The sequence below is a fragment of the Anas acuta genome, chromosome Z (genome assembly GCF_963932015.1).
Source record: "Anas acuta chromosome Z, bAnaAcu1.1, whole genome shotgun sequence".
NCBI lineage: Eukaryota > Metazoa > Chordata > Aves > Anseriformes > Anatidae > Anas > Anas acuta.
In genome coordinates this window covers 18,513,790-18,536,611 of record NC_089017.1, presented here as the reverse complement: position 1 = coordinate 18,536,611, position 22,822 = coordinate 18,513,790, and the positions used below count along the sequence as shown (strand labels likewise).

At 39.2% G+C, this 22,822-nt stretch overlaps 1 protein-coding gene across 12 annotated transcripts in view; it reads right to left on the bottom strand.

Annotated features, from left to right (window-relative positions):
• MAST4 (microtubule associated serine/threonine kinase family member 4) overlaps positions 1 to 22,822 on the bottom strand; it is a 293,772-nt gene that overhangs the window by 86,871 nt on the left and 184,079 nt on the right. Inside the window, exon 1 of one of the 12 annotated variants that reach the window (XM_068665980.1) lies at positions 17,796 to 18,069. The exons of the other annotated variants lie outside the window; for them this stretch is intronic. Within the exon in view, the coding sequence (XP_068522081.1) occupies positions 17,796 to 17,887 (92 nt within the window). The 5' untranslated portion in view covers positions 17,888 to 18,069. Of the gene's footprint in view, positions 1 to 17,795; positions 18,070 to 22,822 lie in introns of those variants that run through there. 12 annotated transcript variants of the gene reach the window in all.

The following is a 22,822-nucleotide window of genomic DNA, read 5'->3' as shown; positions in this document are numbered from 1 at the left end:
GACTTAAATCTATACAGTGATATAGTAAACCACAAGAATATAGAGAAAAGACTAAATCCATCTTAAACACAGAATAGAGTATACAGGCAGTTTATGAGAAAGATTTTTGCATATACTTTGCAAAATAGCTAAAAATACTGCAAAAATACCCGTACCAGGAAAGATGCATTTCACTACCAAAGTAATGCACTAATTGTCCACAAATAGAAGTAGGTCACAGAGGATTCATGAAAGCAAGTGCCAATGACTCAACATGTCAGAAAGAAGAAAAGGAAAAAAGTGTGCAAGGATATGATTTATACCATGCAAATAGCTATGAGCTAATATCTGACGAGGAACCATTTCACAATAAAGATTTGTTTAGTTCATCCTGATGTGTCAGGAATGAAGTAACATGTAAGAGGTCTAGTAAAGTAACATCCAAATGCAGAGAGGAAAGCACAAGCAATGATAACTATAGTTAACGTTTCAATTTTGAATACATTGGTTAACTTACCAACCACGTTAACTTACCAAGGCCTTTCTACCTGACACAACAGCAACAATAGCTTTAGGTGTCAGATCTAGCAGCACTGAAGGCAGCTGCAAGAACAACCTGAGGTGCTACAGGAAACATTACCTGTCACCACTATGCTACATGCGATGGCATACATCTCTACCAAAACTTAACTGTTTAAATAACATTTATTCCAACACAAGCAGGACTGCAGGAAAATTAAAGAAACCAAAGTAAGTGTGTTGTCAATTATAACTGTACGATGCAGTACTTATAGTTACTCCTAAAATTCTAGCTTCTGGATTCATGCAATGACTTGAGAGCTCCAAATTTTTGGTGTTTCAAGGTATGGTTTGTGTTTGTTTTTGCCTTTTTTTTTCTTTTTTTTTCTTTTTTTTTTAATTTTCTGGATTTTCTTGGAAATCTGTGTGTCAGGCCCTGTTTTGGCAACAGAAAGACTCAGTACAACCCTAAACAGAAGTTCTAGTATGACTTAGTAGACCTTAAACACCTGAAAACAGTCAAAAACTAACTTTAATCCACAAAGATTTCTGCATTAGAAAACCATGTGTTAAAATCTATACAAATCCAAATAAAAATTAAGGCTGGCTTGGACATGTGAAGAAACTGGATAGCATGGTTCAATGTGTAGTCCTGTTCCTTCACACGCCCATCCCTACAAGAACTCTAGTATCACAAAGTTTAGAAAAAAAATCTCAAAACTCTGTAATCCTGCAAGAACAGATGTGTCTGGATTTTTGGTTTTTACTTCAGTTAAAACTCTGGCTTGGAGTAATGTACTGATCAGCACAGACATGACAGAGAAAAGAATAAAGCTGAGAAGGAATCTGTGTCAAAGATGAACAATGAGGAGAGCTCGAACTCTCTTACAAAAAGCTGTTTTACAAAGTGTCCCCTGTTTATAAACTGTTAATTACATATAAATACACAAGAGCTCAGCTCTCAGAATAAACAAGAGAAATGTACTTACAAGAAAAATTAGAAAAATATCTCACATTTTTTCCTTCCATTGATCCTGTTTTGAATGAGAACTTGTGCCTATGAGTAATGCTGGATTTAGAACTAAGAAATGCTCAATTTCTCTTTAAAACAGTACTATGGCATCCTACAGCAAGAATGCATTTCCCCCTTTCCTCATGTCTTCACTCTATCAACCACATCACGTTTTAGCCTTCAAACTCTGTTAAGAAGTATCACTATGTTAGCTAAAAACATGCCCATCCACCCATTTCTGTAAGCTTACTGCCATGAGGTTGCATCATCATCATTGCTATTCTGAGATTCACGCCTGTATTTCTATCATTTAAATCTTGCAGATTACCAGCCATCTTGAGCCGTATGAATGAAGAAGACTGCAAATTGAATGTACAACTTAAAAATAATTTAAGTAGCTTAATACACAACTATTCTGTTCCACTGAAATTTTGATTTGGCACTATTTCTACATATTTCCTTTTGATATGATAAAGATACGTTCAAGTGGAACTACTAAATGTAGCAATCAGTGATCTTCTAACCTTTATAACAGTAAGGAAGAACATTCTGACAGTTTGAACAGTAATCCTTCATCTCCTGGATTTTGCAAAATAGATGCCCCAAACCTCTGATTTGGTTCAGTGATTTACTCTGTCAAACATTTGACTTTCTACTAATATAAGCTCTTGCCCAACTTTCCAAATCTTTACAAATCACCTCCAGCAGATACTGAGCTCAAAACCAAACCAATGCATGTATATGAAAGACAAGAGAACATCAGCAAAAGCCAAACGTATTGAATATACACCCCACCTGGAGTGTTGTGTTCAGTTATGGGGACCCAGCACAAGAAGGACATGGAGCCGTTGGAGCAAATCCCCCAGGGCTCAGTACTGGGGCCGGTTCTCTTTAATATCTTTATCGATGATCTGGATGAGGGGATCAAGTGCACCCTCAGTAAGTTTGCAGATGACACCAAGTCAGGTGCTTGTGTTGATCTGCTCAAGGATAGAAAGGACGAGGTAGAAAGCTCGAGGGCGACAGGACGAGGGGGAATGGGCTAAAGTTGCGCCAGGGGAGGTTTAGGTTGGATATTAGGAAGAATTTCTTTACTGAAAGTGTTTTTAAGCATTGGAATAGGCTGCCCATGGAAGTGGTTGAGTCACCATCCCTGGAGGTCTTTAAAAGACGTTTAGATGTTGAACTTAGAGATATGGTTTAGTGGAAGACTGGTTAGTGTTAGGTCAGAGGTTGGACTAGGTGATCTTGAAGGTCTCTTCCAACCTAGACAATTCTGTGATTCTGTGAAGTCCAGAGGAGGCCCATGAGGATGATTGGAGGGCTGGAGCACCTCTCCTATGAAAACAGGCTGAGGGAGTTGGGGCTGTTCAGCCTGGAGAAGAGAAGGCTTTGGGGAGACCTTGCCTAAAGGGGGCCTACAGGAGAGCTGGGGAGGGACTCTTGGTCAGGGAGTGGAGTGATAGGACAAGGGGGAATAGCTTTAAACTAAAAGAGGGTAGGTTTAGATTAGATATTAGGAATAAGTTCTTTAGTCAGAGGTGGTGAGGCCCTGGCACAGGTTGCCCAGAGCAGCTGTGGATGCCTCATCCCTGGAGGTGTTCAAGGCCAGGCTGGATGGGGCTTTGGACAGCCTGGTCTGGTGGGAGGTGTCCCTGCCCATGGCAGAGGGGTTGGAGTTGGGCGATCTCAAAGGTCTCTTCCAACCCAAACCATTCTGTGATTCTATGATTCTACAATAAAAGAGGAGAGACATTCATTGTTATTTTCTGTCTTCAAATGACAGCTATAAAAAACACCATTGCTCATGTAAACAGATTCTGCCTTTTAAGACAAATTGAATGGTAAATCATTCATATAAATCCATGTTAACACAATCACATGCTTTTAAAATCAACTCTCTTTTACAAATGTATAACTCAACATTAAACCGGAATGATTTTTCAGTCCTTCAAAATCTCAAGAAAGTTTTTGCAGGTCATGGTAACACAGTTAGGAAGGGCTGGACAACTAATTTGATGTACATATGGGTGTGTGACCAATTAAAAAGTGACTGATTGTTTTCTCAACCTAGCTTGAACTGATTAAAGAGATCTGACTAGTTTTTACTAGGATGTATAATCTTTTACCTCACTGTGACCAGCACAAATTTAGCTGATACAGGAAAGTAATGACAACTCTAAATTTTAAAAAGTTAGCAATAAATTAAAAACAAAAAACAATATGCCAAGACATTCCTTGGTAAACTGGCATTCAGTAATTTGTATTTTTTCCTGAAACTTGGTGAAATTTGGTAATCTCTTGCTTCTAAAGCATTCAATTACATGTCACATGATTGAGGGAACTGCTTACAAGTTCATACAGATCCTTTATTTCTTAAAGTTCTTACAGAAAAATAGCATATTTCGTTCCCTGACTTTTTTTTTTAATTATTTTTTCAGTAAATGAAAAATAACAACATCTTCACACTTATTTAACACAGGGAATCAGAGACACAGGAGATACAGTATCATTCTGCAGAAATCTGCAAGGCTCCCAAGAAATTCTGTGGGACTGAAGCTGGACTGAAAATTACATTACTGATACTTGTAGGCTTGATATATTAGAGCTCAGTTGAGATATAAAAACAAGTTAGTTTAAATTGACTATTCAATACGCTGGATTAGCTATAACTTTAAAAGTTAATTTAGTTACTCCCTCCAAAGGACAAATTTTGGTCTTCCTATTCACTCATGTCTCACAGCATACTTTATTGCTGTAGAAAAGTAGTAACATGCCATTCATCTTTGGTAGCGATGAGAAAAATGCTGCAACACGATAGAAAACTAGACGTCATATCCTTTACAAGTCTAGCTTTAATAGTCCAAATGCCTGTAGCCATATCACCTCGTGCTGTGATTTTGCCACATCTCATGCTACGCAGCATTAGGCTAACTAGCTTGCTGCAGGAAATGATGATGATCTCTTCTGAGTCAGTGTTAAGCACACACCCCAGTATGGTGCTGCAGGGCACAGTGCTGTTTTTCAGATGAATCTGGGCTGCCAACCACGTGAGATCATTGAGATCATTAGAGATCACTACCTTTCTTTTTATTTTATTTTTTTTTTTTTAGGGTAAGGGTAGTTAAGCACGCACTTTTGGAAAAAAAAAAAAAAAAAACAACAAACATCCAGAAAGCCAGACCAGCTGAATGTGCTTTTTTCAGCCTGGGGTTGCTTCTCAAGATCTCAACAAGCTAACTGAAGAGGAGGTTTAATCATTTTGACAGCAAAAATATTAATGTTAAGCAAACCCCTGTTTTTTCTCAGTCAACACTTGATTTGAAACCAACATACCTTCTGATGGAATCAAGCCTCTGAAAACTGCCAGACTAACAAAAATAGGCCTGAAACTATTATATACATACAACACGATCATTCAAGACAACTTATCACTGATGACAATGAAGTGCAATGAGGATGTTTTAAGATTAAACTGGAAAATTACATATTGCTACACTTAACAAATCAAATTCTTATCACAGCATTAGCCAAGTATAAAAAGTAGTTAAATTATCCTGATAGCCTCCTCAGAAGCTTATCAGTACTACGTATGTGAAGACAAGCACAGAAATTCAATGATCTTGTTGAGGCAAACTGGTGGTGTGCAACCACAGCACAAAGTGGAAGTCAAAATTTCTCATTCAAGAGATAATTCAAGAGAAATCATACCCTCAAGACATATATTTTCAATACAAGTAGTACATAGTAGTCATTCAATATTGTCATTTTATAAATTCAGTGTACTGGGAGAAGGGAAGGAAAAAAATATCCAGTAAGCCTTAAGCAAAACTATTATCTTTCACTGTTAGAGGAAGGTGCTTTCCATCTTACTTAAAAACATCAAATCAACTGAAATTAAGTACACTTAAATGCACTTGCTTGAAATCTTGCTAACCGCTTTACTCAACAAGTACATTAACAATATTGTGCATTTTATTTTCCAATACTAAAATACAGAAAATATGTGAAAAAGTAATCTGTGTTTGTTTTTACACATCTCTTTCTTCTGGAAACCAGAAAGTCACATGTACACAAATGTACAGCCACATGGTATTCCTCCCAATAAACATGTCTATTTAAAAAAAAAAAAAAGACATTGGTAGATAGAAAGATGCTTTTGTCTGATAAAGTTTTTGGGATAAGTGATAAATGCATTGGTTTTAGGTGTTTTTTTTTTTTTTTCTCTAGATTTTATGTAAAACTAAACTTTGACTTCATGTTTTTTGTTGTTCAAAATTGTAAAACCATTTCAGACTGTGACCTTCCTTCTTTAGACTGCAATGGAGTCAATTTAGAGAAATGAGGCAAAACTGGAGTGGTCCAGTTCTATTTCAAGATCTGTTCACAAATTAGAAGACAACACATTTTCTGCTGCTCTCAAGAATAAAATGACTTGGTGCAACGTGCAAAAGAACATAATTGTGAAAAACATTACTCCTCTTTATATGTGCAATACTACTCCAAGACCTCATTGTTCTAGACATCATACACAACAAATGACAGCCTCTGCTGGAAAAAGCTTACAGTCTAAAAACTTAGGCATAACACGTAGATGAGACAAACATCTCCAACAGGTTAGAAGAGGGCGTGGATGAGGTAAGGTGACAGAAAAAGGGTGTGCTACAATTCTTAGCCATCAGGAAGAGTAATCACCTCACTACTCATCCGGCCCATTAGCCCATTACCTAATTTAAGGTTTCTATCTGCATCACAGCAGAAGTATGCCTTAAGAAGCAATGTACAGAAAGGACAAAACTGCCATTTCTCCTATTTTTACTTTTGTTTTTAAAATGTTTTATGCTTTGTGAATACCACTATAAGGGAATTAAAGAAAGAGAAAACAAACAAAATCTTTAGTCCCCCCACAGCCATAAAGGCAGGAGCAAATTGCCTCCTGCATCAGTTTCCCTTGTTCTGCAAGATTTTTGAGGGAATAGTAGCCCTCACTTTGACATAGGACTCGTAGGAATACACCATCTAATAAATGCCCGAGTCAGTAGATTAACTGGCATTGCTCTCATAAAATTTGTATTAAACACAAATAGTTTAAAAACACAAAGTCTTATACCAGTCACTTATCAGACAAACAAAGCACCACATTCCTCACAAATCATTATATGAAGAATTACATTTTAACTACTTGTACTTCTACAGTATTTGAAGTGGAAGTCCTACATTTTCCTTCATTTATCTTGAACGGTTGTGTTCATGATACTACCTTCAAGCACACAATGGCTATCATCTACTGATAAGCAAAGTCCCCCAGTCATGGTTTACGAGTGTTTTGTTTACACTGTTCCTTGGTATCTTTCAGAAAAGTGGTTCAGTAAACAAAGTCTCCACAGAAGAAAAATATTTTTGACCACACAAATATTTGTAAGTATTTTTTAAAATATTTGTAGATGTGTATGAAAAACAGAATTAAAAAGGTACCTCCAACCTTCATTTTTATTGTGTGGTATTAACTGCTTCCAAAGAGGCCACTGCGTAATGCAACCCTCTGAGCAAGAAGCTCAAGAAATTTAATGCCTCCTCTGACACTAACAAGGTCCATAACTACAAAATATTTTTTCATATGAGCTTTTCCATAAAATAGGGTAATTACATTGGCTATCAATATCTTGTTATATGCATCTTTAGCATGCATATGTTAGAATACTTACTTTTACAGTAACACTTTCACGTAAAAAAGAATGCTTAAAATGTAATCACCTAAAACTTTGCAGATACTTTAATATTTCATATGCACATATTACCTGTGCATTAAAACTATGTTCAGAAATATCTCCTTTCATTTGGGTGCTGGACTTCTACCATGCACTGAATATGCCTACCACTTCTGAAGCTCTAGCTCCTGGATCCTGGTTTTCTGAGTGTTCATTTTCTCAAATTTGTCAATGATTAAGTAAGCACATTACCTTGACTGAGAAGACCAAATTACTAAACCTCTAGCACTATTACTCCATGTCATGTTTCCTGTAGAATGTCAGAGTAGGTGATCCTACTGGTTTCTTCTTGCCTTATAATTTATGAATCAGAAGAAGGAAACACATGACGGTTAAAAGGTATTAATTTATAGATAATACTGAATGCTTAGGTCTGACCCACACAAACAATTTGCATATTTAATAAATTAATCTAGTATATTCATATACTCTAGTATGTTTTGAATTTCCTTTAAAACATTTCCATACCAAAAAGGAAAAAAATAAAAGGAATTTTCTGTTCTAAGCTTTGGGGAACACATGTAAGAAAAAGGGTGAAGAAACTTCATTTTTTGGTTTAGAAATTTTATTCCACCAATAGCAATCACTCTTCAAAGACTTGCAAAAGATAATATTTTGACATTTGGCAAGACAGAATAGAACATGTGAGACACTCAGGAAGAAAAAAAATGAGATTGAAGTATATTTCCCAACAGAACTCATGTTCTCTCATTAGTCATAGGTCACAGATGGAGAGCAGATGCCTCCAAACAGAACAGTTCAATCATCAAAACATGGCAGAAGGGCCAGGGGGAGAAGCCAAATCACCAAACTCCAGGTAAGGGAAAAGACAAAACAAAACAAAAAACAACCCTCGCTTACAAAGTGTGTTACATGTTTTCTTTGTCCATCATGTGGGGGAAGCACAAGGAAGATGTTCTGGTAAGACTTGACTGTACAGTGAACTGACAATCATCCTTTTGCGTGGGGTGTTTGCAGACAAGGTGAATAGAGCATATTGGACTTGTCTGACTGCCTTTGCTTCTACTGTTACAGCACTTATGGAAATTCCCTTGACATACCCATGCGTAAGAAGCAGCCAGACAGACTCCCTGAAAAAGGAAATCTGTAAAACAAATACACACATTCTATTTTTTTTTTTTATCAGTTAACTGTGAGAGGGTTAACATTATTATCACAAAGGACATTAGCTAATTATGAATTATCAGTGAACAACATTGTCAGATGAATGGGTTAACATTCACACATCTTTTTCCCAATTTCCATAGAAGGAAATAAAAAAGCTGTGTGTTGATTTGCATTATGAAAGCTGTCCTAACAACAAATTCTGGTAAACACCAAGAATCTTGGTAGAAATTTAAAACTCTAAATTATTCTCATCATCACTATCCCGTTTCCGATGCACCAAGAACTGATTATGCTTATGCTTGAACTATGTTAAATCTGCAAACATAGGTATTTATCTACTGAAACATTCTAATAATTTTGCCCTTTCTCAGTCAGCTCACACTGTAACCAGCAGGAAATAGCCATGTCTGAAGGAATAACTTGGCTCTAGTATTTCTAGGCTCACTGGCATTAAGCTATATATATTGTTAAAATAAACGACACTCATCTGTTGCAAATAATTCTGTCAATAGAAGAACCAGGGAAGCCCCACTTTCTATGGGTTTGTGTTTCGTCACAGCCCTCCTGCCAAAGTTTCAGATCTCATGTCTCATTCACTCTCTGACAAACTCCCTTTTGGGTTCCTTGCTGATGTTTCGCTACAGAGTGCGAGAGAACTTGCTGTGGCCGCTGTAGTGCCACCTGTGGGACACTTCCCCAGACTGTCACCACCTTTTTGGCTGGAGGAAGGTCCTGCCTCTCCGTCAGACCCGGCCAACACGCACACAAACAAGTTCTCATGTTCCACTTGGGTTTAGTTGGGTTCGCAGGGGGGACGGGAGGGTGCTGGAGGTTGAAGTAAGTAGTTACAAAATTAGCTGTTCTTACAGCCATTTTTTTTCCTCCCTACTTCTGATGTTTCCATAGTTTTTTGTGTAGGAATATCTTTCCAGAAAATTTCAGCAGCTCACCCAAGAAGTGATAATACCAGTTTCCCAGAGAGAAACTTAAAAGCTTTAAGAACATAGATGTAAATTAGAAGCTGATTCATTATACTCACACTTTGATCATAGGAAGGTCAGCTAGTTCAAAACATGGCCCCCATGTTCCCCCTAACAATTTTAGGATTCAAATCTGATGCATTAAAACATCATATTTAAATGTATTTCAGAAACAAAGTAAAAGCTTTTTGCAGAAACTCATCTCCAGCATACAGATTTAACATATCAAATTTTATTATACAAACTGCTCTCTCCCAGATACATGTAAAAAGAGCAAAGGGTTCAACATTGCATCTTGTTCCACGTGTGGAAATCTCTTTTGAGCAGTACAATTCTGCTCATGGGCCCATGCCAAATCCCATACAGAACGATGGGGGCCCAGCAGTCAGAAAGAGAAGACTGACTACACATTGTTCCCAAATGCAGTAAAGAAAGCAGCTGGAGAAAATGAAAAGTTCATTCTCCACTACTGTTCCAGTTACAAGTATTTTGAGTGCTACTTGAAACAATCCCATATAACAAGTACCAGCATTCGAACAAAATGACTTTTAATTTATCAGCCCTCTCAAGTTAAACTCCAGACAAAATTCATATTAATACCATTTCCTTGGAAATTAAAGGATGTTTTTAAAGCGGAATTCTCTCTCCATTTCTTAACGGAAATGCAAGTAGATTTCATGATATTTCACAATGTAAATACTATGCTAGTTTCAATTAGTCATATTCAAATAAACAAATAAAAATATCAAATAAACCAACTACTTCTTCCAATGGTGGAATAGAGCCCAGAATCCTTCTTCAGTTTTAGGAGACAAGCCACATTTTCCAGAAGCAAGATCAGAAATGGCTTTACTTGGGTAATTTTCCAAAGCTATAGTACAAACGCACACTATAAACAGCATAAATCCCCTAGCAGATGAAATAGCTTCTTTCAATTCAATGTGTCTTTCAACAAAGCACAAGAGTAATTTTTTTCAGATTGTTGAACTGACCTTATAATGTTAATAATCAAGTTCTCAACAAGTATTATTTTAAAGCTACTGCTTGAATATTTATGTATACAAATGTCTGTGCACCCATGTGTGTGTATTTAGTCTGTCTGGATGTGTACTTATATACAGATGCCTATAAAAATAAATGTAAGAATCCACTGATATTGCTAGCATTTCCTCTCCTATAAGATCAGTCATGCAAGTCCCCTGAAAAATATGAATTCTGTCAGACAAGTAAGTTTTCAGCCTGGTGTATTCCCTTTTTGACACACAAGAAATCAGATTGTTTTTTATAACCACCTTACTGCCATTAAGGCAATATTGTTTTTTAAACTCTGCATTGCAAGAATATATTCAAGCACTAAGAGGTTTAAGGGTATAGACATTTTTAGTATAAGTATTTCAAAATGCAACTCTTGACATTAGTATTTGTTTCAGCAAATTAAGCCACATCAGGAACAGTATTTCTTCAGTAACCAAATCAACACACTTGAATTTACATAGGGCTACCTTGATCTACCTATCATTAATATAGATTTTTAAAAATGCTTACACGCAAACACACAAACTAGGGTAAAATATTTGGAAGACAATATACGTGTCCTTGATTTACATATGATTTATTTGGATGTTCTTAATTATGTGTTTTAAACCAGCCTCATCAAGACAGACACAAAGTTCATGGATAAAACAACCATTTTCCTATCAGTAAGCAGTGCCTTGACATCATCTTCAACATTTTCATAAGATGATTAAAAAAATCAACTTGTAGGTAACCTTTTAAAATGTTTTCATTAACGTATCATTTTAAACCTATATTACAGCCAAATGATAGGGATCAAAAGCAGGCTATTACATGTTAACATATCTCCATAATTACTGCATATGCTGAAAAAAGAACGGGTGGGAGAAGGAAATTGCAGGAGTTTTTACTTTCTAATCACCAAACTGAACATGCCGGTATTTCATGGGAATAACAGATTCTACTTACAATAATAATTATAATCTTTCAGGAACAATAGAGCATGACGGTTTTCCTTACTCCTAAACAATTATTTAGGGAAGACCATTACTAACTGAAAGAAAGGGAGAAAAAGCTGATATATTTATTCTGGCATGACCCCAATATTTTTGTACTTATCTGTCAGTGGCAGGAATACTAGTAACGCGCAGTTGGTAGTTCTGAGCTCTCTCTATTGGGTAGATCAATCTGGGAATTGTTCCGGTTTACAACATTTCTGAGATATGTTTATATTTACTGGGAACCATGCCAAGAGGACTTTTCTAGTTTGCTAGTATTCAATTTGGCTTGAGCATTTCAAAGAAAATCAGAGAACTGATCGACCATGAGATTTAAGGCTGTACTGGAAGTTATCTCAGCTTTAAAAAGGTGCAAGATTACACTGTAGCAGATGTAACTAATACAAATACATCAATAGTATATAGAAATACAAATATCAACAGTATATAGAATATGTATTCCTATAAAGAAAGTACTGAAACATTAGTATTAAGAAGTATTGAGAAGTACGGTTTTAGAAATGCGTGGAAAAATGCCAAGAATGTAAAGCTTGGGTGATCTTCTCCTACATCTTTACCAGAGAAAACTTAAGTCCCATTAAAATTAAGTAAGGTAAGGACACAGCATTACACCATAAACACTCATATCAAATGAAATAAAGAGCCCAACACACAACGCTTACATACTATGCCTAAACATAATTTGATGTATTAACACTGTATTCTCGGGAGGCTTTAAAATTCCAGAGTTACTGTCATCAGTGACTTCGCAAATGTAAGGTTCTAAGGAGAAAATCCATGAGCTGTTATTGAATCTGACACACCTGTTGAACAAGGCTGAATCAAGGTTAACAAAGCTTACTGTTTTTCTCAATTTGGGAAACACAGTAAGCACAGTTAACACATCTATCCTTGTGCTGTAACAGTGTTCCTTTCAATGAAACTACCTCCTACTATATATATATGCATATATTTAAGTGACATAACATCCTGATCCATGTCTACAGCCTATAAATGTGGCAATATACACAAAAGAACTCAATGTGATCCGTGGAACAGCTTTACACCATTATTAAGTTAGTGTGCCACTTAGTAAGCACCATCAAAAATGTTCAACCTAAATCAGTTGGCAGTACCTTCATATTCTGAACACAGCGGTTCCAGCTACTTAGTGGTTTCATATCCAATATCTAACCATATAATTTCCACTTCAGTTTTCTACTTTCTAAGTCTCAAAAACTGAAACATGCACCTAATTCATGAGGAGCCCAACCCGGGATCGTTATCTAGCCATCACTTCCAGCTTTGACAAAGGATTATCAGACCCAAGTCCACCAATCAGTACGTGCAGCCACACAATGAAGTGTGCGAGCTTACTGCTACCAGAAGTTTGGATCTCTGACGGAAGGTGCCACGGAAGAGGCAACTATGAACAACCACATGAGTGAGCACCTGTTAATGTTTAAAAATTACATTTGAGAAGGATCAGTCAACTTCTAATAGAAGAAGAACTTCAATGGCTCTGCAGGACATCAACAACAGATGTAAAACAAGCTCAAACATAGTGGGAGGACTAAACCTCTGTGTAACGTGCCCGCTTTGTGTGATGTATCCCAACAGCCATAGCTAATGAAGGGAAGTCTGGACTACTGTCCTTTTGATTCTCTGGGTAAGGACAAAGACTGTCTCCTGCTCTGTAACAGCAGACACTAACCACTGTGGTTAATAAATAAATGAATAAAATTATGGCTTGCAGCATATTCAAGCACTTTCTAAGCTTTCTTTTTTTTTTTTTTTTAATATAAGTCTTATGGTTGCTTTCCATAGGTTTTCTACAGTCAGAGCCTTTAGTCACACCATGAAGATCTTGATATAATTCTAAGATTTTTTTTTTCAGTGTAAAGACTAAGCAAAAACAAAAACAGGAATGTGACCAGAAGAATCTTCACCAGTCTAGCTGAAGCTAAGAAACAATGATGGCTCACTGAAGAAAACTGATTGTTGCCAATATTCAATTGTAAGCAGAACTTGAGATTTAATTGCTTGAACAAAAAGATTGGCCAAGTAAACCAACCAGAATAAAAACAAAAGTGCATTCACTTTGACAGTGAAACTATAAGACTATCCCCCCTAATGCACAACCCCTACTGTGAATGAAAGGAAATAAATTTACCAAGCTACATTAACACTTCACTATCTAGCACAGGAAGCAGTGGGATCATTAGTCCAACAGATTACCTTTTAACAACACGTCTTCGATGGCAATGTGTTTTAAAGCAGATAGCCTGCACATACTTATTTCTTATTCCCCCTAAATTTAGGATAAAGATCATCTTCCTAAATATATGCAATGTCTATTAGGACAATAAACACCTGTATCTCCTTCTCCTGCAAGCAGGATTTAAGGTAAACTCAGAGGGCTGAGAGCAGGGAAGAGATAAAGCTCTTCTAATCACTGCACTCCCAAACATACACTAAAGTAACACAAATACAATAAAAAAAAAGCAATATTTTGTAAGTTGTAACCAATGGTCCTGTAATGCACCAAAAGAGGAATAACTCAAGTTGGAGCACTGACAGATTCAGCTGGCATCTGCACAAGATACTTAATTCCTGTGGCTGCTTTTATGATAATAAATATAAATTTTTTAATACATATATTTTTTTTTATGTCACCAACTGGACCCCTCTTAACACCTACTATCGAATAAATAATCAATTTACAGGATACTTACACATAATATCATGTAAAGAAAAAATCTATACAATAACCAATAGCAGGTGTTTACATTGTGAATTAATCACTATCTACTCAAACTGCCAACCCATAAAAGCTCAAAACACCTGCTCTGTATCTTCCAGGAAAAGAACTGTCCCAAAACTAGTAAAACTACAACAAAGTTTGACAACTCTGTTTGCAGAAAGAGTTTTCAGTAAGTTTCGATATATTTTTTTTCCTGTATGTTTCTGAAATGGTTACAAATTGTTAGAATGTTTGAAGGGCTACTTGACGATTGGCTAATCCCCTATCAGGAAAGCCTCTTTAATACCACTTCACTGACCATACACAAATGACATGAAATTTCAACACAAATTATCCCAAAGTCTACTTTGGCTGAGAAACAGCTGGGCAACCATTCCCAACTCTGTGCCTTTGATAAATAACCTCTCTGACCCAAAGCAAGAGTGATTCTAACAATGCTGTTTCAGTGCAGAGACAGAGTGGTGGGAGAAAAAACACATACAAAATAATCATTTGCTTGCTTGTTTTGTAAAAAATACAAAAGCTGTGGACACATAAGAGAAGTGACAGAAGAGAGAGCTAACTGTGCAGGGTAGTATGCAGCAGCAGAAGTTTACTTCTTTTAAAATACGAAAAAGTACGTGTGTTGTGTACACACATCCGTGTGTAGATCTACGTATCTGTCTCTGTAAATAGACGTGTAGACAATCCTATTCTCATGTTCCCTCTCCATTCACCAATCCAGATTGGATGCCATTTCAGGCAGGAACCCGAAATTAGTACAATGAAGGGCTTACACCTATGCCAACAGAAAAGGAAGTTAATGTGGTTGTATACATGCCTCTTCTCTGTAAAAGGACATGGTGTAATCCATGTCATTTATAGGCTCAGTCATTTGAATACCAAATGCCTCCAATTTATAATTGAAGAGAATTTTTCTACCTGCCAGTCCTGAAAACCCACTCCATGACTTGAAAGTCAGGCTGGGATATTTCTTGTTCAGGTATCATTTCTAGCAAGAGCTGCTGCAACTGAATTCAGTTAGGTCTATTGCAGAAAAGCAGGAATAATAAATAAAAAAAAAATCTTAATGAGAGACTTTAGTGAGCAAACAAGACCACGAATTAAGTCTTATGTCCATGTTATAGCCCTGTTGCCATGCCTAACGCTGCAACCCAAAGGAGAATAGGCTATCTTTTAGTTATTTAATTATTAGTATCTCAGCAAAGAGAAATAAATTCCTCCATCAAAGAAATCTGCACAAAGAAACAAAATCATTAGTATTTGCAGGCAATTCTCATTAATACCACACAAAAAGAAAGGGTAGTGCACATAGAACCTATAAGGTCTGTACCAGGCCAGGATAATCCCAGTAGTATTGGCAAAAGTAACTGTACCTGCAGGAAGGACAAAGCTGAGAGGGGGAAAAAAAACGCCCATCCAGAACAAAATTAAAGCTGTCACACTGTCAAGGAGTTCCAAAGCCAGCTATGGATCCCGCTGGAAAGGACAGTGAACATCCATTTCCAAGTTTTCACGCAGAACCATGGTGGTTTTACAGACAGTGTTACTACTAGGAAAAATAATTTAAAAAAATCTTGGATCATCAGGGCTCAATACTTTAACTGAAGCACAGCCAGCAGATGCAGATCACAGAAACCAGACTTCCTTCAAGCCTGTTCATATTCTTTGGTCCTCTATAATGCCTGGAAAGCTATACAGAACACGAGTGGTTACCACTACCCAGCAGTCTTCTAGGAAGAGGAAGAATGCTGTGGCATGTAACCAGCTATCCTTCCAGTCTTTTCATCTAACAGTCACAGTCCGTGACTGACTGCACGACTTTGAAGACAGTCCAGATGAGATGGAGCTCAGAAAACACAGATCCATCTGGCACCATATTTAACCAAAGCCCATTTCTGTGGCAGAACTAGGAGAATCTGCAGTGTCCATATTATTTCCTCTGAAAGTTTTATCACCTGGTATGCTCCACTTACATCACTCACTGAGTTATGGGCGGAGGGGTGGAAGGGACACATCCGCCTTCAAGAGAACTGTAACAGCTGGGCTAGTCAGCCCTCCCTCCCCTGGGAATGGACACAGAGGAGAGGCTGAGCTCCTCAAGGAATGAGCATGAGGGAACCAGCCTGGAATCATTTCCTGGGCCCGTTAACAGTAAGCAACTTTGAAACAACACTATTAGCCTCTCAGTTTCACAGTGATGTCGCATACTGGTTTTGCTAGGAGAGGGTGCAAGATACTGAACACTGCTGTAATACATAAATTCAACTGCATATACATCATATATATAGAATACTGAGAGAGTGGACAGAGCTACTTTAAAAAATCTTTCATATATTTCAAGAAATCCAAATGATTCTGTGATTCTATTCTATGCTTCCATAGTATGAAACGGATGTGAGAAATAGGAAGGCATCCAAATACTGAAATAAATGAAAATTAAGAAGCAATACACACATATTTCATGCATCTTGTGAGTTCTAACACGGTCTCTCTCCCTGGCCTGCCTTGGAGCCACGTACTTTAAAAGAATTATTTTTATCTTATTTTATCTTTTTCACTCTTCTTAAGTAGGTTTTCATCTATGTGAAAACCTACTTAAGAAGAGTGAAAAAGATGTGAAAAAGCCCCAGCACATTCCCCTTTTTAAACACAGACATATTTGCAGCAGAAAAATGCATAAGGCATATTTGGACACAGAGTTTAGATGCTCTTTAAGCATTTAAATATATAAAACCATATAATTACTGATATATATATATATATAAATAATGATATAATTAATAATAAAATAAGCCATCAGTTGTAACTAGCGAGTTAGTTACTTAAAGGTTAGACGTACGCTGAAGGAACACCTTTGCACTGATGTGAAGCATGCCACTTGGTTTTATTATTTTAACCTGTCATTCTACAGTCATTTTTTCCATTCGAAAAACACCACTACGCAAATTCTTAAGGTTTAGGAGCCTATGGCTCTGCTCGGCCTCTATCCTGCCTTCTTTGTGTTAACTTTTCAGCCAGAGACGTTTCACATACACTAACACGTACGGTAACACCAAAGGTAGTCTCACAGACAGGAACGTATCAGGGCTTAACAATACAACCGGTAGGTCTCAAGATGGCAAACAGGGTGGTGACGAACAAAGTTATAAACTTCTATAAAGTTTTGTTATTTGCGGCAGAGGCACACACTTTACTGCGAGGGGATGGCGCAGCACAAAAAAATGACCAAGGCACTGGGGACTGCTGCTCTTCTGCCCATTAGCGGCACAACCCTACCTTGTATCTAGTGCTTGCTATTTCCAGACCTTTTTTTCCCCCTTCTGTCACGGAGGAAAATGGTACAGGGAAACAGAAAGGGCCGTTCCCGCGCGTACAAAGGCCCATCGGAGGTAGACAAACCTGTCTCTTTAAGAGCACCGAACAAAGTAGGCTCTCCTGAGCTGTCCATATAAAGTACGCGCTCCGGATAAAAGGTCAAACAATTGAGAGCGAGCGGAAGGTCTGTAAAAAAAATAAAAAGGGAGGAGGAGGAGGAGGAGGGGAGGGGGGTGCGCGGGGCAAAGGACCTCTTCCGAAAGAGAAAGCAGCAGAGACCCGGCCGGGCCGCGGAAGGGCAGCCGGCCGCCTTACCTCTGCGTGCGGCGCAGGCGGGAGCCGCTCCGCAGGTGTGGCAGGGTGAAGTTGGAGAGCACCGTCCACAGGTTGGGGTCCGACATCTCCATGGCCCGGCGCTCACGGCCGCCGGCGGCCCCACGCCATACGCCGGGAGGCAGGCAGGCAGCGGGCAGCGAGGCGACGCCGCTCGCACGGGCACTGAGCGCCGCGGGGCCGCCGCGACCGGGAGGCGGCAGCGACCGGCACCGACGGAAACTTGCCGGCCCCCCCCGGCCCGCACCGCCCCCGGATCCGCCCGTCCCGTGTGCGGCGGCGCGGCCCTGCGAAGGCTGACGGGGAAGGGATTTGGGTCACGCCGGTGCTTACGGGGCGAGCCCTGCGAGCGGTGCGCTGCGGCGGCGCGCTGCGTGCACCGAAGGGTTCCTGCCGAGTCCTGGTGCTCTGGGGGCTGCAGCCCACGGGGGCAGCAGCCGCACGGCGTGGCTGGCGGCACGGCACTCTGCCCGAGCAGGGATGTACTGCTGTAGTTAATTCACCAGGGGTTGTCTGCAACAGGGGGAGTAAACACATGGGAAACACAGAAAAACACAGTGAAAATGAAAACTAGCTGCAGCGGGCTTACATGGAAAGGGTTTGGTAGCAGGGTGCTGTGGGGTGGCCTCTGTGAGCAGAGCCCAGCAGCTGCCCCATGTCAGAGCAGAGACAGCTCCAGTTGGCTCCAAAAGGGACAGAGCTGAGCTATGAGCAACACTGGGTGGGCTTCTGGGAAAGCAGATTGAAGAAAGGGAAAAACCTGCTGTGCTACAGCAGCCAGGAGAGAGGAGTGAGAAGAGTGAGCAGCAGCCCTGCAGCCCCCCAGGTGAGTGTAGCAGGAGGGCAGGAGGTGCTGCAGGCAGGCAGCAGCAGTTCCCCTGCGGGCTGTGCAGGGAGAGGCCCCTGGTGGAGCAGGCTGTCCCCCTGCAGCCCATGGGTCCCACATGGAGCAGATCTCCACGCTGCAGCCCCCCCATGGGTGGAGGAGCCCCCGGTGGAGCAGGTGGATGTGGCCTGGAGGAGGCTGCGGCCCATGGAGAGCCCCCGCAGGAGCAGGCCCCGGGCCGGAGCTGCAGCCCGTGGAGAGGAGCCCACGCAGGAGCAGGGGGTCTGGGGGGAGCTGCTGCCCACCCGTGGGGGACCCGTGCTGGAGCAGTTTGCTCCTGGGGGATGGACCATTTAGTCTGTTAGCAGTTGGCAATAAATGAATCTCTTTATGCTGAGTCTGTTTCGCCTGTGGTGGCAATCGGTGATATATCTCCCTGTCCTTATCTCAACCTTAGAGCTTTTTTTCATCCATTTTTCTACCCATGTCCTTTTGCAGAGGGGGAGTGAGAGAGGGCTTGTGGTGGAGTTCAGCTGCCAATCAGCATGAAACCACCACATGTTTTATCACTTGGGTGAAAGACCTTGTGATGTAGACTGCCGCAGAGATGAGCTGGAAAGGCTCACATGACACAACTCTGAGGATATCAGCTTGGAAAGTAACAGAGCATCCAGAGCATCCAAATGTTAGCCATTGTTTTGAAAAGCACACAGAAATATGCATTGCAAAGAAGGCACTTGTCCTCTAACTAACAGATTAAAGGTGTTTATCTTGGGGATGCAGATGAACATCTTATTGCGATAGTTTTATAAGTCATCCATACAATCTTTACCCTACTCAGAATGCATGGTGATACAATTAAAAAAATAGTAGTTGGAAGGTAAGCACGGATTGAAATAAGAGTTAAAAAAGAACATGCTTTAAATGCATTAGATAGACATCTAATAAGGTGTTCACACAGCAGTTACCCCAAAAGGCCTTAGGACAAATCTCCTGCAGACGTGACTTCTGACACATCACTGTAAACAATGTCAGTCTAGCTCTGATCAAACATAACACAATGTCCAAAAACTCTTCTAAAATTAAGACATTTTTAGAAAGATCAGTTACATATGAAAAGAAGGGAAAATAGCCACATCTCTGCATAAGCACTGAGAAACATCTCTATGTACTCCACTACCACATCATCTCTGCTCTGTAACCAAGCTTTTGTCTGTAACTTGCAAGCTTGCATTTTGGGAGGAAAAAAAATGCATACAATCATTAAACTAGGGAATTTTACCTATTGGACGTTGTGAACAGCACTGACTAAAGAGTAATAACCAAGCCTGTCATCTGCATCTATCATGCAGGAAAAGTTTCAGTTCCCCCATCCTCCTGCAAGCTCTTTCCCCTCCTCAGCCTTCCTAAGAGGCAGCTGAAGGAAGTTAGTTCAGTTTCCTTAACTAAGTCACATTCAGCCAAGCACATCATCTCTGAGGTAATCACAGAGCTCAAAACCCATTTTATCTTAGGCCAAATACTAGAGATTGTTTCCCCTGCAAGGACAGACTAATTCAACTCATGATTTCTTTGTGAAACTTTCTACCGTATTAACAATAATGATTAGAGGCATCCCATATAAACATATGCTTTTTTTTTTTTTTCCCCAAAAAACAAAGCTGTACCAGTTTATTACAATGTGGGCAAAGACCCAACTGAATAAAAGGATGATCACTGCTTGCAAGTAGACAAATTCTGATGGCAAAATAAGTCAACTCCTTCTAGGTATAACCACACGGATTATTATACCTGAAGCCATTACATAGACCTGGCTACTCTAATGTATGTCTTGTGCTCTAACAAATTGGATTTTTCCATGTGCAGAAAGGAGGGAGGTAATTCAAGGTGAGCGTTTGCCCTCTTATGGGGCCAGAATACAGGTCATTTCAATCTGTGGCTTCTGATGGTCAAGACCCTTACAATTCCATCTCCAGACCATGCACATACAACAACAAGCAATAGCTCCCAGAATTACATGACTTCTGAATTCAAGCTTAATTTCATCTTACCTTACCATGCACAGACACAAACAGTCCTGCTAACTAGTTAGGCTGTTTCAGACACCAGCTCAAAGGCAAAGATGTATTTTTTTGAAGTGCTGGGTGGACATACGCATAATGAGGCTGAACTGAGACTTTGCTGAAGGTGTGCAAATGAAGGGAGTAGTTGTGAAAAGTCCAGCATCGTTCCACAACAACCTTACATGAAGGAATATGCTTCATAAAGGGAAACACAGGCCTTATCCTAAAGAGCACAACATGAGGGTGAAGACTTCATAACGCCTCTGAATAAACAACTTTGCTTCCACAGCGGTGCCTGCAAGTTTCTTTCCATGCCACAGAAATGCCAGATTTCAAAGCAAACATCTCAAGGGAAAGTGAGGTTTCACAAGCAAATCAAACTGGTACTACACAGCTGCTGTCTACAGATCCACCCTCTCTCCCCATTTAGCCACCAGTTTCAGCTCAGTGAGGCCCAGAACCGGGCTCAGAAGGGAGCTAATGGTGAGGCAGACAGGCAGGGTCAGCTGGATCACTCCTTTGGCAGCACCTATCCATTCAACTGGAGCCTCTCTCACTCTAAATTCAGATAGTATACTGCTTATCTCTGCAGCAACTCAACAAATACAGGCTCAACAGCCAGTAGGTCAGCACAATTTAGTTACTTACCTCTGTCATATAGAACTAGATGAAAACTAATAAACTGCGTAACTCTGCTCCAAAATACATAAAAACTAAGTTGTTAAGCACAGATCCATGTCACACTTCTGAATGCATATCTGACAGTTAAGATATGTTTCCCTGCAACAGAATGCTACTGATAATCAAATGAAATAATTTAATTCTGTGGGTGTCCCAAAACTATATAAAATACAACATGAGAACCTGCAAACACATCCTTAACACCACTTGGTGTCACTTGGTTTTCATATATACAGCCACTCCCAAAACAAAAAGCAGCTCAGGCAACTTGATCACTTACGGTAGGCAACTCATAATGTATGTAACTTGGCTGATGGGTTTTTATTTATCAAAACATTACATAAGGTATCGCATAGCAAAGCAAGTGATAAGGATCATTAAGCTTTCCCTTTTATATTCACTTGAAGATAAAAACGTCACACAAGTCAGAAAAGCTGTCTAATCCACCCTCGCTTTGAGAAAAATTACATTTCCAAAAGCAAACTTACAAAAGGAATCTTTTCTGAGAACAATTTCTATTCAATACATAAGCAAAAAGATTTCAATATGTCAACATTTACTTTCAGTGATAAATAGCAATAGAAATATTATCCAGAAACGTTTTAATTATACAGTACTAATTACTGATTTTAAACACTACCATAAACATTTGGAAAGACAGGCAGTGTATCTTTAAAACCGAAATGCAACACCAACACTAAATTGATATTTTGCGTATAATAATCCAATGCAGAAATTATCTAGCCTAGCTTCTTCGCTCTGATAATTAAGTCAATACACACTGGAGTTTTTCAAAACGTGAAAAACACTCTGCAATCATTGCTCAAAAGCATTCCAAACTGTTTAGACCTCATCAGCTTTATGACAAGATACACACTGAAAGAAGTTTACAAGCAACATTACAAACAAAGAGTTTTTTCAATATGCTAAAACTAGCAAAATCCTAACAAATAGTACAGGCCTCACAATGGATTAGGAAGGTAAATTCATAAAAGGTTCATGAAAAAAGGTAAAAGTAATTCTTGCTTTAGCACATCTTTTCTGTATTCTTCAGAACGTAGGAATACACTAACACAGCTTAACGTAACATAAACACCTCTCCTATCAATAATTTGGAAAAACATTAGATTACAGCAAAGGCTGCAGATGTGCTGGGAGAAGTTGGCTTTGTTCTAACTGTGCCTTTTTAGTCAGATAACTATTACCAAAAGAGTAATGAAGGAACTGGCTGAGCCACTCAGCCGAAATTATTGCTATTTTCAAAGAGTCTTGGAATATCTAGAAATTCTACAATACTGAAACTAAGCCATCATGTCATAGCGCTCCTTTAAAAGAATAAACAGGATACTCGCTCCCATTAGTAATGAATTCAGGTAAGGCAGCATACTTAGTGTCATTTAACACAGTTTTACACATAAGCCAGTCTGCCCAGACAGATC